Source organism: Rhinolophus ferrumequinum, chromosome 3, assembly GCF_004115265.2.
Source record: "Rhinolophus ferrumequinum isolate MPI-CBG mRhiFer1 chromosome 3, mRhiFer1_v1.p, whole genome shotgun sequence".
In the NCBI taxonomy this organism is placed as follows: domain Eukaryota; kingdom Metazoa; phylum Chordata; class Mammalia; order Chiroptera; family Rhinolophidae; genus Rhinolophus; species Rhinolophus ferrumequinum.
The window spans coordinates 101,670,462-101,684,961 of record NC_046286.1 but is presented as its reverse complement, the minus strand read 5'-3'; the positions used below and the strand labels follow the sequence as shown (position 1 = coordinate 101,684,961).

The following is a 14,500-nucleotide window of genomic DNA, read 5'->3' as shown; positions in this document are numbered from 1 at the left end:
CATTTTTTGCCGTAAATGGATAAGCCTTTTAACATATCCAGTTGCTCGGAGACCCGCTGACTGGCTTCCTCAAATTGTGAGCCCAGGCCTGAGATGAGTCTATAGTATCTACATACTGTGGATTCACATATACATAATACATTTCAAATTTTCTCAGACCGCCACCAAATTATAAGGGGATTCCAAGGTTGAGAATTCTGCAGGGCTGGGACTGTACCGCTAGGCTCCTCACCTGCTATGTCTCTTACCAAATTTTTTCTGACTCTCCCATAAGCCCTCATCTCCCTCAGGTCCTCTAGTCTACTCAGACGTCTCCCTCCATCCCTTCCATCTCACTGGTTTTCAGTCTCATCCCTGTTTCCTCAGCCCCTGAGTGGCTGCAGTGAGGGAGGTGAGACCAGGTGGTGGTAGGGAAGATTAGAACAGTGCGGAGTTCCTCCCCATTTCCCCAGAAGGCGTCCTGTAGCAACGACTTCCTGCCTGGGAGCTCATTTTCCAGGCAGGCTTCCATAAGTCTTTCTAACCCTGAACCCACTTGATTTACCTGTGATATGTACATATTATTTGATACTGTGTAAATATCATAGTATTTTATATTACTAAGTTATGTTATTTTCATGGAGTTTTTCACTGTAAATGTACAATATTTTAACTACATTATGAGTAACTAGACTAAGAGGGATGGTCTGGGAGTGTCTTCATCTTGTGTGTCATTTCTTCCTTAGGGAAATACATTTTGGGTTCAACCTACCCAGCCCTAGGTATTCATATAGAGTGAAATAGACATATAGAAATAATTGTATGTGCATAGAAAAAAACATCGACAATATACGCTTCAAAATCCATATTGGTTATCCCTGGGGAATGGATTTAACATTTCCAGAGAAAGGAGACATTCTAATACTTTCTTTTACATGTTTATATATGGAGCATATGTTAGTTTTGATTTTTAAAATAGAAATTATAATCTATTTTTCAAACTTGCCCAGTTGTTCAGAAGTTGCAGACCATTGGTATTTGTGGCATAATAATAATAATTAGCACCTGTGGTATCTTTAATGGAAATATTCCAAAGTCACTGGTTCAGACCTGGTTCAAACAGGATTCAGAGGGTGCCGGGACGCCCCTGAGGTTCTCCTACCTCTCATGCCCTGTGTTGTTGTGGAATTCACAGCGGCTTGACGATGAACTACTGTAGGAATCCAGATGGTGACAAAGGTCCTTGGTGCTACACCACTGACCCGGAAGTCAGGTGGGAGTTCTGCAACCTGAAAAAATGCTCACAGACAGAAGAGAGTGTCATAAAGCCTCTATCTGAAACCCAAGTTCTAAGTGCGGAGCCTTCTTCGAAACCAGGTAAGATGTCGGTGGCCAGACATCTATATGTTTGGGCATAGGGATGAAGAGATGGGAAAGCCTACAATGCAGAAGGCTTCGTTGTTCCAGGGAACTGGGGTGCTGGTGGAGGGTCTGCCGTGCGGAAGGAAGCCTCGGTGTGTCATGGGGTGGGGTAGGGGAAGAGCTGCTGTTGGTGGTGTAACGAGGGTGGGCGGTTTCTTTGGGAATTGAACACTAATTGGTTGTGAGAGAGGGAGAAAATGTTGAGCCTGGGTGGATTGAGAGGTTGATAATTATGGCATTAGCCAGAATGAAACATTCTAGAAAAGCCCGTCCCTGCCTCCTCCATGGAGGAATAGAAAGGATCGCTTTGGCTTTGAATATACTAAATTAGGAGTGCTAGTTACATGACGCTCTCCAGCGAACACTAGGAAAAGTGGCTCTGTAGCTGTGAGGGCTGTTAGGTCTGCCTATAAGAATGACGTTGTCACCTGAGCTGGCAGCCAAGCAGCAATCCACACTCCTCCCTCTCTCCCTGACCCTTGGGTTGTGGCTCTAACTGCTAAGCACCTGGTCCTGTGGTTGTCAGGCAGCGGACAAGTGCTCTGCACCAGGGGAGGGGCACACCCCCCCCAAAAGCCCAGGGGGGTCGCATGTCTTGTCTGACCACTTTTGGATTATCCAATTCCTCCAGTAATGATTAGAATGAGAACTTGGTTTGAAATTCAGAGCCTTCTCCTTCCCCCAGTATCCTCCACCACCCTGGGGACCTCACCTGCTGTTCTCTGGTCCGGGGTGAGCCAACTCTACTTCCTCCATCTTGGTGGGACATGGGGCTCTGGGCCCTACCTGGGTATCCACCCTGGATAAGACTTGAGACGACCTCATGTGGTTTTCCCATGTGCTTGCCCCACATTTGGTGTCTAGTTCTGGCAACTTGCACACCCCTATTCCTCGGGGTGCAGGCTGCCCAGCACAGCCCCCTGCCTTGGCAGAGAAGCTAGCTGGCCCTTGGAACACTGTGTATTGGGTCATCCCTTTCTCTCCTTCCCTATATGTGACACACATCAGATTCTCTGGGAGGTCCTGTGGGAGCCCCCATTCCCTAGGCTTGAAATGAGGGACAAGATTGGAGAAGGGGCCCCAAGTCATCTCTTTGATACCCCTTTCACCCCAGAGGGTGCGGACTCAAAGCACAGTTCTAGCCAAATACGAGTTTCAATAAAATCCTTTTCAATCTGCACCCTCTTTTCCACCCTTAGTGACAGACAGCGAGGTGTTCAAGTCACCTGCCAGTTCACAGCAGCGTCTGCTTCATGCAACTCCCCCGGGAGCTCTGTCTTACCACACAGCTTGTAGAAACTCAATGATCTCAGGGTCCCGGCCAAACTCCCCATTCTAACATCCTGCAAAACTTGTGATCCTCTCCAAGCCAATAGCATTTTCTGTCACTTGTTAAGAACTCAGTGTTCATTTTGATCTTCAGCATTCCGGGGCTCTGAAGGACGTGACCACAGAGCCTGTCATTGCAGAAACCTAACCCCGCAGCACCTGCTCTATGTAACCACCTAGCTTCTCCCCCCACAGATTGCATGTTTGGGAATGGAAAAGCATATCGGGGCAAGAAGGCCACCACTGTTGCTGGCACTCCATGCCAGGGATGGGCTGCCCAGGAGCCCCACAGACACAGCATTTTCACTCCAACGACGAATCCACGGGCAGGCCTGGAAAAAAATGTGAGCCACTCTGACATGGACCCCGTTTGGGCTTTTGCTGACCAATTTTTGTGCACAGAATCGGTCCTATGTTACAGAAAGTCAGCCTGGACTGGTCTTTGTTGTGGGGTGGGGAAAGGAACACTGAGAGATTTCAGGGGACTAAGCCCAAATACACTAAGCCAGTGTAATTGGCTTAGTGGTACAATTCGTACAGGCAAGCACTCACGCCTCTCATTCCCTGTTTGTAACATTCCTTGCCTGCTGTTATTATTAGGTGCCATTTCTAGTTTCGGGTGTTTGTCCCCTAGGTTCTGGTGATCAAAAATGGCCTTCATGACATTTTAGTCAGATTTTTCTAGAAAAAAACTTGGACGGGCTGTTAGGGATCCACACAATAGGATTTCACCCACGCTCTCACACTCTCTGGGATGGTTTCCTTTGGGGGGTACGTATAGAGAAGGACAAGGAAAACAGCCTTTCTATGCCTTCACCCATGGAGGGTGTGCAGTCCGTGGGAATACGCATTTCTGAACCAACAGTAAACAGGCTTCCTCGGGTAGAAGGTTGCTGAGATGAACCAAGCACAAGACAAGTCAACACATCCTAGGGTTCTCTATAGCTGGGTCTCTAAGGGTCTCCATGAACACAGGAAGCCCTCTTAAATAATCTCTACCTCAAGACCCCTGAGAGTCTCTGCTCATGGCTGGAGCTCCTTTTGCACAAGGAGACATGACTGGTGAAATGCTCTGGGTCAGCAGCTCTATAAGCATCCTCAACTTTACCGCATCCCCCCAAAAGGAGCACTTACCTCTCATCTTCTAAGGGCAGCCAAGAAACGCCTGTGCCTCGGGACCTTCCCCGCCTGCTTCTGCCCCTGTGCGGGCTGTTCCACGTACACCTGCCTTTTCTTTCAGTACTGTCGTAATCCTGATAACGATGACAATGGTCCCTGGTGCTACACGATGAATCCAAAGAAACTGTTTGACTACTGTGATGTCCCCCAGTGTGGTAAGTCGTTTCCTTTTTTGAAAAGAACCGATTTCTTAAATAAATGCCGAATCACCTCCTAGGACAGATCTGAAAGAGAAGGGCTTTCAAGCCAAGCGCTTCAGCAGCGTTGCCCTCTCTCCTTGAGCCCTCTCTTCTTAATGGACTTCTTGAATCTGTCCTACTGGTGGCCCCAGTTGTTAGGGAGCCCCCCTCCCCAACACCTTAAATAAAGTAAAAACAAAATTCTCCAAAAGAGCAAGCTTACAGTGATCTAATCAGCCTCACCATGGTTCCACAGAATTCTCCAATGTCAAGCTTGGGATGTAGGAAAAACAAATTTAAAAGTCACCCAGATAGGAAACGTTCCCTTTCAGCAGCTGAGAGGTGAGAAAGAAAATACAAACAGCAGGAAACAGATAAGCATGTAATATACACTGTAAACCTATAAGTTGTCATCCTAAGAATAAAAGTAGTGCAGATCTTTACTCAGCACCAGTATCCTTTACCCTAAGATGACTATTCATTGGCTGTACATACCCACAATCCTTAGAGGAAGCTTGTCTGGGTTCCTTCATCATTTCTCTGAGACTTTTCTAAGGAGCAAGAGTCTTGGATCAGGGAGAGGGGGTTGCCATTAGTTCTGAAAAGTTTGGGAGGACAAATCCATGGGTAGGTCATGGGTAAGCCACTTTGATTTGGACCCGTCTTGGCAAACAGAATCCATCCTGGTTACAGAAACCAGCCTGGATCTCGCCTTTGTACAGCCTGCATTGCTTGTATCTGCCGTGTGGAAGGGCTAGAGCTGGAGGGGAGAAGCTCTGGCAACAAAGCCACCCAAGACCAGCATCAGGAGGTGGTTTGGGGAGGCAGTTTAGGGTAGGGGTTAGAGCATGGGAGCCCCACTCTTGGGGTTTGCTTTTGGGACACTCTTAGGTGGAGCAGGGGAAGGAAGGAGAGCTAGGGTGAGAGGAGCGATTCTACCTGGCCGCTGTTACTGTGCTTTCCAGATTTAGGGTGAGTTTACAGTTGACTCTTTCTCGAGTGGGTGTTTTCTCTGGTTTGCAGAAGCTCTTGTGGTGGCCCCTCCACTTGAAAGTCCCTGGATGGGGTTGGTGCCTCCCCTTCAGCTGCTCACTCCCGGTCCTCAGCAACTTCCCTCTGATTCACCCCACTGCCTCTCACTGCCCCGGTTCTCCATGCTGGACAAGCTGCCTCCTTGGCAGGACTGCCTTTGTCCTAGGAGACTGCCATTCCTGCCATGGCCTCAGCAGCTGAGTCTGGGATTCATGCCCCTCTTGCTCCCACAGGAGGGAAGAACAGAAACTTCCCAGGTGTAGCCCTTGGCCACCACCAGACGCTCCAGCCTTCTCAAGCATGAGTCAGGCCTGTGAATCCCTCTTCCACACACAGGAAACACATCTCAAGATCAGACCAGGTGGTCTGCTTGGAACCCTTCCGTTTAGGGTTAACCTCACACACCCACATCGTGGTGAGGGGGGATCTCACAGCCTACCTGAAATATCTGCCTCCCATTCTTTCTTCTTTCTTCTTTCTCCAATTTCTAAGAATTTGAGTCTTTCACATCCCTAAATTGGGTGAGGATACCAGAAATGTAGAAAAGACTATTGCCTTTGAAATCAAGCTATGGAGGTTTGTCTCATACCTCCCCTGGGCCACTTTGGGGCCTCAAGCAAACCTTCCAATTTAACCTCTTCTTACATACTGACCCATTAGAATGTAAGGGTCGAAAACAATGTAAAGGATTTGAGCTATTTCCTTCTTTCTAGTGCTTAGAGCAGGGCATGGCAGGTAGTAGGCACTATATATACATTTGATACACAGTTGCTAAATGAATAAATGAATGAATGAAGTCGTGAATCACAGTTCCTCCAGTATGTCAGGTCAGCGCTTTAAAGGGTGGCTGTCCCACCTTACGGGATGTTTTGTGTATGCTTGTGTGGCCTTTTGCTGATTTTATTTGGATTTTTCAGAATTAGAAATCTCTTTGAGGTATAGTTTGTTTACATTTTTTTCTCTTTGTACTTAAAGATTTTATTGCTCATTCTCTGAGAGATTTTAGATTTTCTTTATTTAAGGGGGGAATTTCCTAACAGTCATTTTCTTTGAAATTCCCAAACTTTCCATTCTTACTAATTCACAAGGAAAATTCATTTTTAAGGTGAAAATGTACCATTGATTAACGTTTTGGGCTACATGTAAACTTTTTCAAAGCAATACATCAGAAAAATTTGTGTAAATATATGGTATTATTAAACAAATAGCACTATGCCAGTTGCACGTAAGTCACAGCATCGATAAAACAATCTGAAATCAGAATTATGGTCTAGTCAGCCCAATACTCTGTTTTTCAATTTCACCAAAGGGTCCTATGCTTTCTCTTTAATATTAACTTCAAAATTTTAAGGATGCCCATCTTAAGCAAAACTTGTATTTATTTACATTCATTTAATTATTCATAAATTTCTTTTTTTTGAATGATTTTAATAACTCATTTCAGCTCTACCGACACATTCGGTACAAATAATAAGTAAAAATAAAGAGAAACTTTCTATTTTGTTCTGAATGGCAGACCCGGGGTACCATAATCTCTGTAGTTATTCTTTTCTTATTATATTTATGTAATTCTACTCTACGTAAGGCACTATTACAGACTTTAAGCTCAGTATTCGAGAATAGGATTTCATTACACTACATGACTTCCTGTTTATTTTTTTGTTTCGCTTTTGTTTTGTTTTTTAAAAAAGGACTTCTATGTATAGATTCTCAGAAGAGGCCACGATAAATGGAAAGTTATTTGGAAAATTCAGGTTCCAGATTCAGTAGAGGGTAGAATCTCTGGTTGATTAAGAATGAAAGAAATTCCCCTTGTAGTATTGTTATTAACAATGACTTACAGTCATATTTCTGAAGATCTTAAAGGGATCCAGGCAACAGAGAGGCATTTTATGAACACCCCTTTGTAGCCCCTGAACTATTCTAGGCATTAGTGGGTGCTACCAAAGATGGACACTAACCCTATTCTCCGGGACCCCTGCAGACTCGGTGAAGAGGAGAAGTAGGTAGGAGGTGAAGAGAGAGGTACAGGCAGGTGAATGTAAGTTGTACCCAGGGCATTGGTGAGTCTTTGGAGGCTCCCTGGAAGAGCAGTCCTGAAGTTGGCTGAGAGAAGGAAATATTTCAGCTTAGGACAGTTATCCTTGCTGCATAGAACCACATACACATCCCTATGGACGTGCATGCACACACAGAGACTCCCAGTACAAAATACCCTAGTTTCTTTCAACAGGAAAGACAACTATGGTTTTCAGTAAACTTTACATGATTCAGGGGTGATGATGATGATGGTGGTGGTGATAGTGGCGGTGGGTATAGTAATATATACTGTTCTAGTTCTATTACATCAGGTCAGAGTAACAACTGTGTCAGTCAAGGTCCTCTCAAAAAGCTCTCATTCTAATGCTTAACCACTCCCCTCCACCAAAGAGTAAAAAAGTACTTACATTTTCTTGAATCAAGAAAGAAAAGGATTCTACATTGTCTACTACTACTTTTGAAACTTAGAAAAAAGTATTCCAAAAGATGCTTATGATCTTACTATCACTTTGGGCTTTGAAGAGGCCAACAATTCAGTGCTCTGGCCATGAGATATTAATTTATCTTGAGTTGTATGATAGAATTGCTACCATTCACTTCTTCAAATGCGGTTCTTTTCCCCACTTTGTGCCACAGAGCTCTCTTCATTTGATTGTGGAAAGCCCAAGGTGGAGCCGAAGAAATGTCCGGGAAGGGTCGTAGGTGGGTGTGTGGCCAACCCACATTCCTGGCCCTGGCAAATCAGCCTTAGGACAAGGTAACAACATTTCCAGAAGCCATGTATTCCATCCTCTGCGTGAATACACCTGCTATTGCAAACTTACTATTTGCCTTCCATTAATTACGATTTACTTCGGAACGGCTTGCACCATTTTTATGAGCTACCACATGCCTAAACAGTCCTGTAAAGTAAATGATTTAGGAGCCATCCCCCCAAAAAGGGAATTTTCTAGGTAAAATCAGTGGACTCCCATGAATCTTAGCTATTCAGGATCACATTTGGCTTCCTGACAAATGACTCATATGAGGTCTTGCATAGATCTCGTCAAAAAGAAATGGAAGAGACCTCAAGGGAATGTCTTTTGCCTGGTTACTTCTGTTAAAGTCCAGGGCTAACCGGTTACAGCCATGGATGGAGGCTTCCTGTTGTTGGAGCCACATGGCTTAGCTGTCCGGTGGACAGGCTGTGCCTGGGCCTCTCACAGCCACCTCAAAGAGAGTGATGGATGGGACCTTCTGGAAAATCCACGACTGAAGCACAACTCACAGTTCTTATCGTCCTGGTAATAGGCTGGTAGCCTTTCCTTTGGGACTATCAACATGATCAGAATTGAGTGAACACTTCTTTCTGGCTTTCTGTACACAAAACAATCAGATTGGAACTAAAATCATGGCATATTTTCCTCCTAGATTTGGGAAGCACTTCTGTGGAGGCACTTTAATTTCCCCCGAGTGGGTGTTGACTGCTGCCCACTGCTTGGAGAGGTACGTTTAGGAGACAACTGACAAGAGGACTTGTTTGAAAGACTTCCATCCTTTCCTGTTCCCTCCTTCCTTTTCTTCTATGGCAGTGACACTAGGGACCAGGGAGTGGATGTGAAGAAGCCTGAGGCAGAATTGCCAGGGCCATTGAATAAGAATGTTTCTAGAGAGAAATGAAGAAGAAAGACCTAGCTCAGGTGGGTTTATGAGCCCAGATAAATGGCAGGGCAGAGTCGTTCTGTGACAGGCATTGGTCCTCCTGAGGCTCCCTGGACATGGGTGCCTGTCTTTGTGTTGACTTCAGTGTTGGTTCCATTGATCAAAAGCACCCTGAGAACATTCCTTAGTGGCCAGGTTCAGGTAAATCATGAACTTCCCTTCTTGTCACTCAGAGGAAAAGGACTGTGGGTAGCCAAGTGTCTGGGGAGGACTTGATGATATTTATGGCTCAGAAGGGCCCCCGAGGAAGAGGCTGGCCAATATTTCGGTGCTAACGTCCCCGTCTCTTCTAGGTCCTCAAGGCCTTCATCATACAAGGTTATCCTGGGCGCACATCGAGAGATACGCCTTGAAGCAGATGTTCAGGAGATAGAAGTGTCAAAGCTGTTCTTGGAGCCCACCAGGGCGGATATTGCCCTGTTGAAGTTGAGCAGGTACCCACTCCCACAGTTTGTACCCTAAGATGAGGGAACACAGTTGTTTCTGCCTGGGGTTTACAACCCGTAACAGGGCTGTGCTGGCGGGGGGGGAGGGAGCGGGGGTGGGGGTCACTGTCCAGGATATGAAAGGCCCAGAGCTTCGGTCTTGAAAAAGGTGCCAGGACTCAGTTTCCTCATGTGGAAAAAGAGTGAGTAGAAACACGATGTACATGGTTACTCCTCAAACGCTTGCACTTAAGGTTCACCAGCCAGCTAATATACATTCACAATCAGAGGGTTATTCAGTTCTTCCAGGTTGACAGTTCTCCTTTCCACATGGTAATATGTTTGGGGGAATCAAATGAGATTACATATTTCAAAGCACTTAAAAACCCACAGTGGAAACACACATATGCTCACACACACAATTCACAAATGCAAACTCTTCTTCTTCTTACCTTTGGTTTTATTTTTCCTGTTGAAATGGTGTTTTTATATTAAGCTTGGCAAAATGATAAACTTGCTTATATCACCTAAAGTTAGCAACATTTGGAAATGGGTCCCAATTGGAGACAGCAAAACAAACAGACAGCTATTTGGAGAATAGGCATGTTTGGGACTGTCAACATGGCATGCAGAGCACAGTAGCTGTGTCTGATGGATCAGGATGATCCAGGCAGCGAGAAGGATGGGCCAGGCTGGCATAAGGCCAGCAGTCAGGACTCTGACTTCTCTTCTGCTGGGTCTGGTCAGAAACACTTCACAAGTTTTCTGGGTCAGTAAACTGAGGACTGACTTCCTGGGATGTTTGGAAGTCCTCTAGAAAGGAAAGAAAGGGCCTTCTTGGCTTTGCCTTAAAAAGTAGCTGATTCCCCTCCTTTCCCGTGGTCCCCCTGAGGGCCATCTGGTAGCTCGAACAAATAATTTAGTTAATTTGGGCTTGTAGAAATGTTCTCTGCTAGATTGATACATTTGAGCTTTAGAGAACCCACCCCACGCCTCCACACCCGCCAGAGTCTAAGGCATTAGTGCTCTATGAGGGGAACCTATAGAGTGACGGGTCACTCTATGTGAGAGGCTGGGTCTATTCTGGTGACTCCTAGAAGGTGTGTCTGCTTCAAAGTTGGTGGCAATGATGATTCTTAATCAGATCAGGGCATTTCTCATCTCCAATCTGTTTTCCTCTGGAGCTTGCTAAAATGGAATCAAGTTTACACATGAAAGTTCTAATGTTTAAGGTGCCATAGAACTCTACAGCATGAGAAGGTTCCTTGAAAAACAATATCATTTTGCTCATGCAAGGTGCTTATTTCCAGTCCTCTGTCATTTGGTATTTCTAGCATTTTATTGGATTCTTACCATCAGGGTGTTGTAACATTGATAGATGAGGAAACCAAGGCCTCAAAAGATGGAGTGACTTGCTCATGATCACATGATGCATTGGCTGTTATTAAAACCTCGTGATAGAATTTTCCAGCTAGACGTTCCATCTACTGATTGAAGCCCCTTTAAATGACAGAAAAGCATGCACGTGCTGTAAAGTCACAATAGTGAGCACAATAAACATAAAAAGTGAGTCCTCGTAATCCCTACTCCCACTTCTACTTTCTTGTCCACAACTGCCACCTTTTAAACAAAATATTCTATATGTTTAACTCATATGATACTACAGGCAAATGCGAGGGTGAAAAGTTGTTTTCTACATGGAACAGTGTAAGTGGGTCAAGGAAATGCCAGCTTGGAGGGTTCTGGGGCTTCGGCGCAGGTGGCGTCTTGTTGGGGGTGACTAACAGATGAATGGCAGAAGTCTCCTAGCAGGGAAGGCAGATGTCACCGTTAATGTTTTCCTTTCAGCCCTGCCGCCATCACTAATAAGGTCATCCCAGTGTGTCTGCCACCCCCAAATTATGTGGTTGCCGACCGGACGGTGTGTTACATCACAGGCTGGGGAGAAACCCAAGGTGAGATAAATTCCATGACTCACACAATGAATCAGTTTGGACCTACAGCCTACATGAAAAAAATGAGCATTTGTACAAATTCTCACCAGTGAATAAGGTCCACCCCCTTCCTGACTTTCTATGTTTTCCATGTGACATTAGGAAGTGAGTTAATCTACACCTCCGTGTCCTCACCTGTACCACCTAATAAGGTCATTGTGAGCATTAAGATAATGCATATGAAGTACTCACACTTTGGAGATGGTATTTCAGCAGCTCCTCTGCCTATTATATGACGACAACCATCACTACCACCATCATCATCGTCACCCCCAACCATGATCATCATCACCCCCCACCATTGTCACCATCATCATCACCATCACTACCATCGTCACCATCATCATCACCATCACTACCATCCATCATCATCACTCCCACCATTGTCACCATCATCATCACCATCATCACCATCCTCATCACCATCACTACCATCATCACCATCATCATCACCATCACTACCATCCATCATCATCACCCCCACCATTGTCACCGTCATCATCACCATCATCACCATCCTCATCACCATCACTACCATCATCACCATCAATCATCATCACATCACCTGTCTGTAGTTGAGCCCTGATGGAACTCAGACCTGCCTGACCCCCTGCCCATTTGCTGTTTCCTCTGTCCACCCACTGTCCACACTTTTGTAACCACCATCCTGCAATGCGCTCCCCAGTCTCTTCTGGCCTCACTATCAATGTCTACCGAGAAAATGATTCTCAGTATACACATTGGACCAGGAGTCACAAAACATGAGTCAGGCTGCTTACCAATTTTTTGTATGTCAACAATGACATCAGCTCAGTCACTGTTCTCAGCCTCCTAGTGAGAGGTTGAAATTCTCCTGCCGTCCCCTTCATTCTCGACTTTCGCCGACTTCGATATTCCAAAGCAAGGTAACCCTTTGTCGAGGCCAGGGGCTTATTCTCATCAGCCCCTTATCAGCAATCACAGGGTGTTTTCAAGGATCCTGCTTTCCATCTCCACAGCCCGATCAGGACTTCTGGTCCCAAGGTCACCCCCAGCCTTTCCGCCCTCAGAAATGCCATTTCCACCATGGCCACAGGATGGCAGCATCTCCACACACACTACGTCAACTTCCCGTCAACTATCAGTGAATTTGTCACTAGCATCAGCGTGTCTATCTTGCTCAGAAAAAAGATGCAAGAGCAGGACACTTGAATGAATGAATTTTTGAGAAGGCTGCTTCCTCCACACGTCTGCTCAATTCAAGTAACGCACCCCCTCCCGGTGTTCCTGTGATCAGGCCCTTTGTCCACCGTGGCTCTGCCAGCCAGGGCTGGGACAAATCTCTCCTTTCCAAATGGCAGTCCTCTTATGTCCTCCTGTCAGGTCTAGAACGAGTGTAAGTTTTCGTAACTCAAGACTTTATCCAAGTTATTCAAAGTCTTTGGAGAATAGATGGTACCTCATCTCTTGGCCATTCCATGCTAGCAAAGCAAAGATTTTACAAAACTCTGGTGAAAGCTGGACTTGCAAAACTGGATGATTTGTGAGACATACCTGGGTGTGTCCATGTGGAAAAACAGCATTTACTCTGGTGATTTTGCAAGTATTCTATTTCAATTTGTCATAGTAAAAAAAAAAAAAAAAAAAAAAAAGTTTTTCAAAAAAAAAAGAAGAAATGAGTAAAACAAGCACGCAGGAGAATGTTTACTCTCCCTAATTATAAGAGAAATGTAAAGTTGAAAATGAATAGAACAATTTACACCTATTATATTAGCAAATATTTTTAAATATTAAATACCCAGAGGGTGTGGTGAATTCATTTTTTTTCTAGTAACATTTTACACTCTCATACCCTTTTAGAAAATAATTTGGTGATTTTGGGGGGCCATAAATATGTCTATATAATTTCTGGGAACTTAAGAGAATATTAAGGAACATGAATAAACTGCATGAACAAAGATTTCGAAATTGGAAGCAATTGCAGGAGCCAATAAGCATGGCAGTGGAGAATCTGGGCAACAACGTCACAAACCCAGGTCCAAATCTCAGCCCTACTTACTTGCTGGGTGACCTTGAGCAAACTGTACCCCCTCTCTTAGCCTCAGTTTCCTTAACTGTACAACAAGAATGACAAACGTGCCAATGTCATAGGACCAGTGAAAGGCTGAAATCACATGCACCACATAAAGTCAATCCCAGTAGATGATAGCTATTCTTCTTTTTTCCTATTGTGGTAAAACACATATAACATAACACTTGCTATTTTAACTGTTTTGAAGAGTACAATTCAATGGCATTTAGTACGTTTACAATGTTGTGCAATCATCACCCCTATTTCCAGACTACGTTCCTCACCCCAGAGGGAAGCTCCATACCCTTAAGCAGTCAACTCCCGTTAAAATAATAATTATGAAGATTGCAACATTGTAAAAAAAAGTCCTTATGATAGGATGTTGTGTGAAAAAAATCAGGGTATAAAATTGCGCAATATGATGTAAGTAGTAAAAGAAGCATATAAAAAAGCTTGAAATATATAAAAATAGTAGCAGTTGTAAAAAAAAGAAAAAAAAAGTTCAAGTAGCATTAGGAATTCTTGTTTTATCCAATCTCATGGACAAACAAGAGCTCTGTCATTGCTTCTATGTTGTTCTGGAACTTTCCTGGTGAGCATGTTTTGGATCCAGTAACCATTTCTTTTATCTTTTTAAACACAGGCACCTTTGGTGCTGGCCTCCTCAAGGAAGCCCAGCTACCTGTCATTGAAAATAAAGTGTGCAATCGCTATGAGTACCTGAATGGAAGAGTCAAATCGACTGAGCTTTGCGCTGGGCATTTGGCCGGAGGCACTGACAGTTGCCAGGTAAGAAGAGAATAAAGAGATCCCCGGCAGTCTTGTGCTGGCTTGTCTGGGCCCTGAGACATTTGAGCCCCAAAGTGTCAAATTTAAGAAGTATTTATCAATTAAAGGCCCCAGTATGAATGTTGTCCAGAAACCCTTTAGGTCTGCTCCCGGTGCTGAGTCAGACCATCTAAGGACCTGAGTTCCCAATGGATGGATTGTAAGGAAGTAGTTAGGTACCATCACTGCCACGGTCACACGCCTTCCTTCCGGGGAGTGTGCTGGTGAATGGGACTCAGGGGTCCCTCCCAGTAGGACATAAGGAGAGCTTATAGGACAAAGGCCAGCTACTCCTCCTTTACAATTGTTCTTGGAGTTACGCTGCCTAAGAGAAACCCAAGG

The 14,500-nt window shown here is 44.8% G+C and overlaps 1 protein-coding gene across 1 annotated transcript in view; it reads left to right on the top strand.

The window, feature by feature from the left end:
• Window positions 1-14,500, top strand: part of PLG (plasminogen) — a 34,858-nt gene that overhangs the window by 19,686 nt on the left and 672 nt on the right. Inside the window, exons 11-18 of the mRNA XM_033097411.1 lie at window positions 1,175-1,356; window positions 2,926-3,074; window positions 3,971-4,064; window positions 7,797-7,917; window positions 8,571-8,645; window positions 9,155-9,295; window positions 11,135-11,241; window positions 13,974-14,119. Coding sequence (XP_032953302.1) covers window positions 1,175-1,356; window positions 2,926-3,074; window positions 3,971-4,064; window positions 7,797-7,917; window positions 8,571-8,645; window positions 9,155-9,295; window positions 11,135-11,241; window positions 13,974-14,119 — 1,015 coding nt within the window. The remainder of the gene's footprint in view (window positions 1-1,174; window positions 1,357-2,925; window positions 3,075-3,970; window positions 4,065-7,796; window positions 7,918-8,570; window positions 8,646-9,154; window positions 9,296-11,134; window positions 11,242-13,973; window positions 14,120-14,500) is intronic.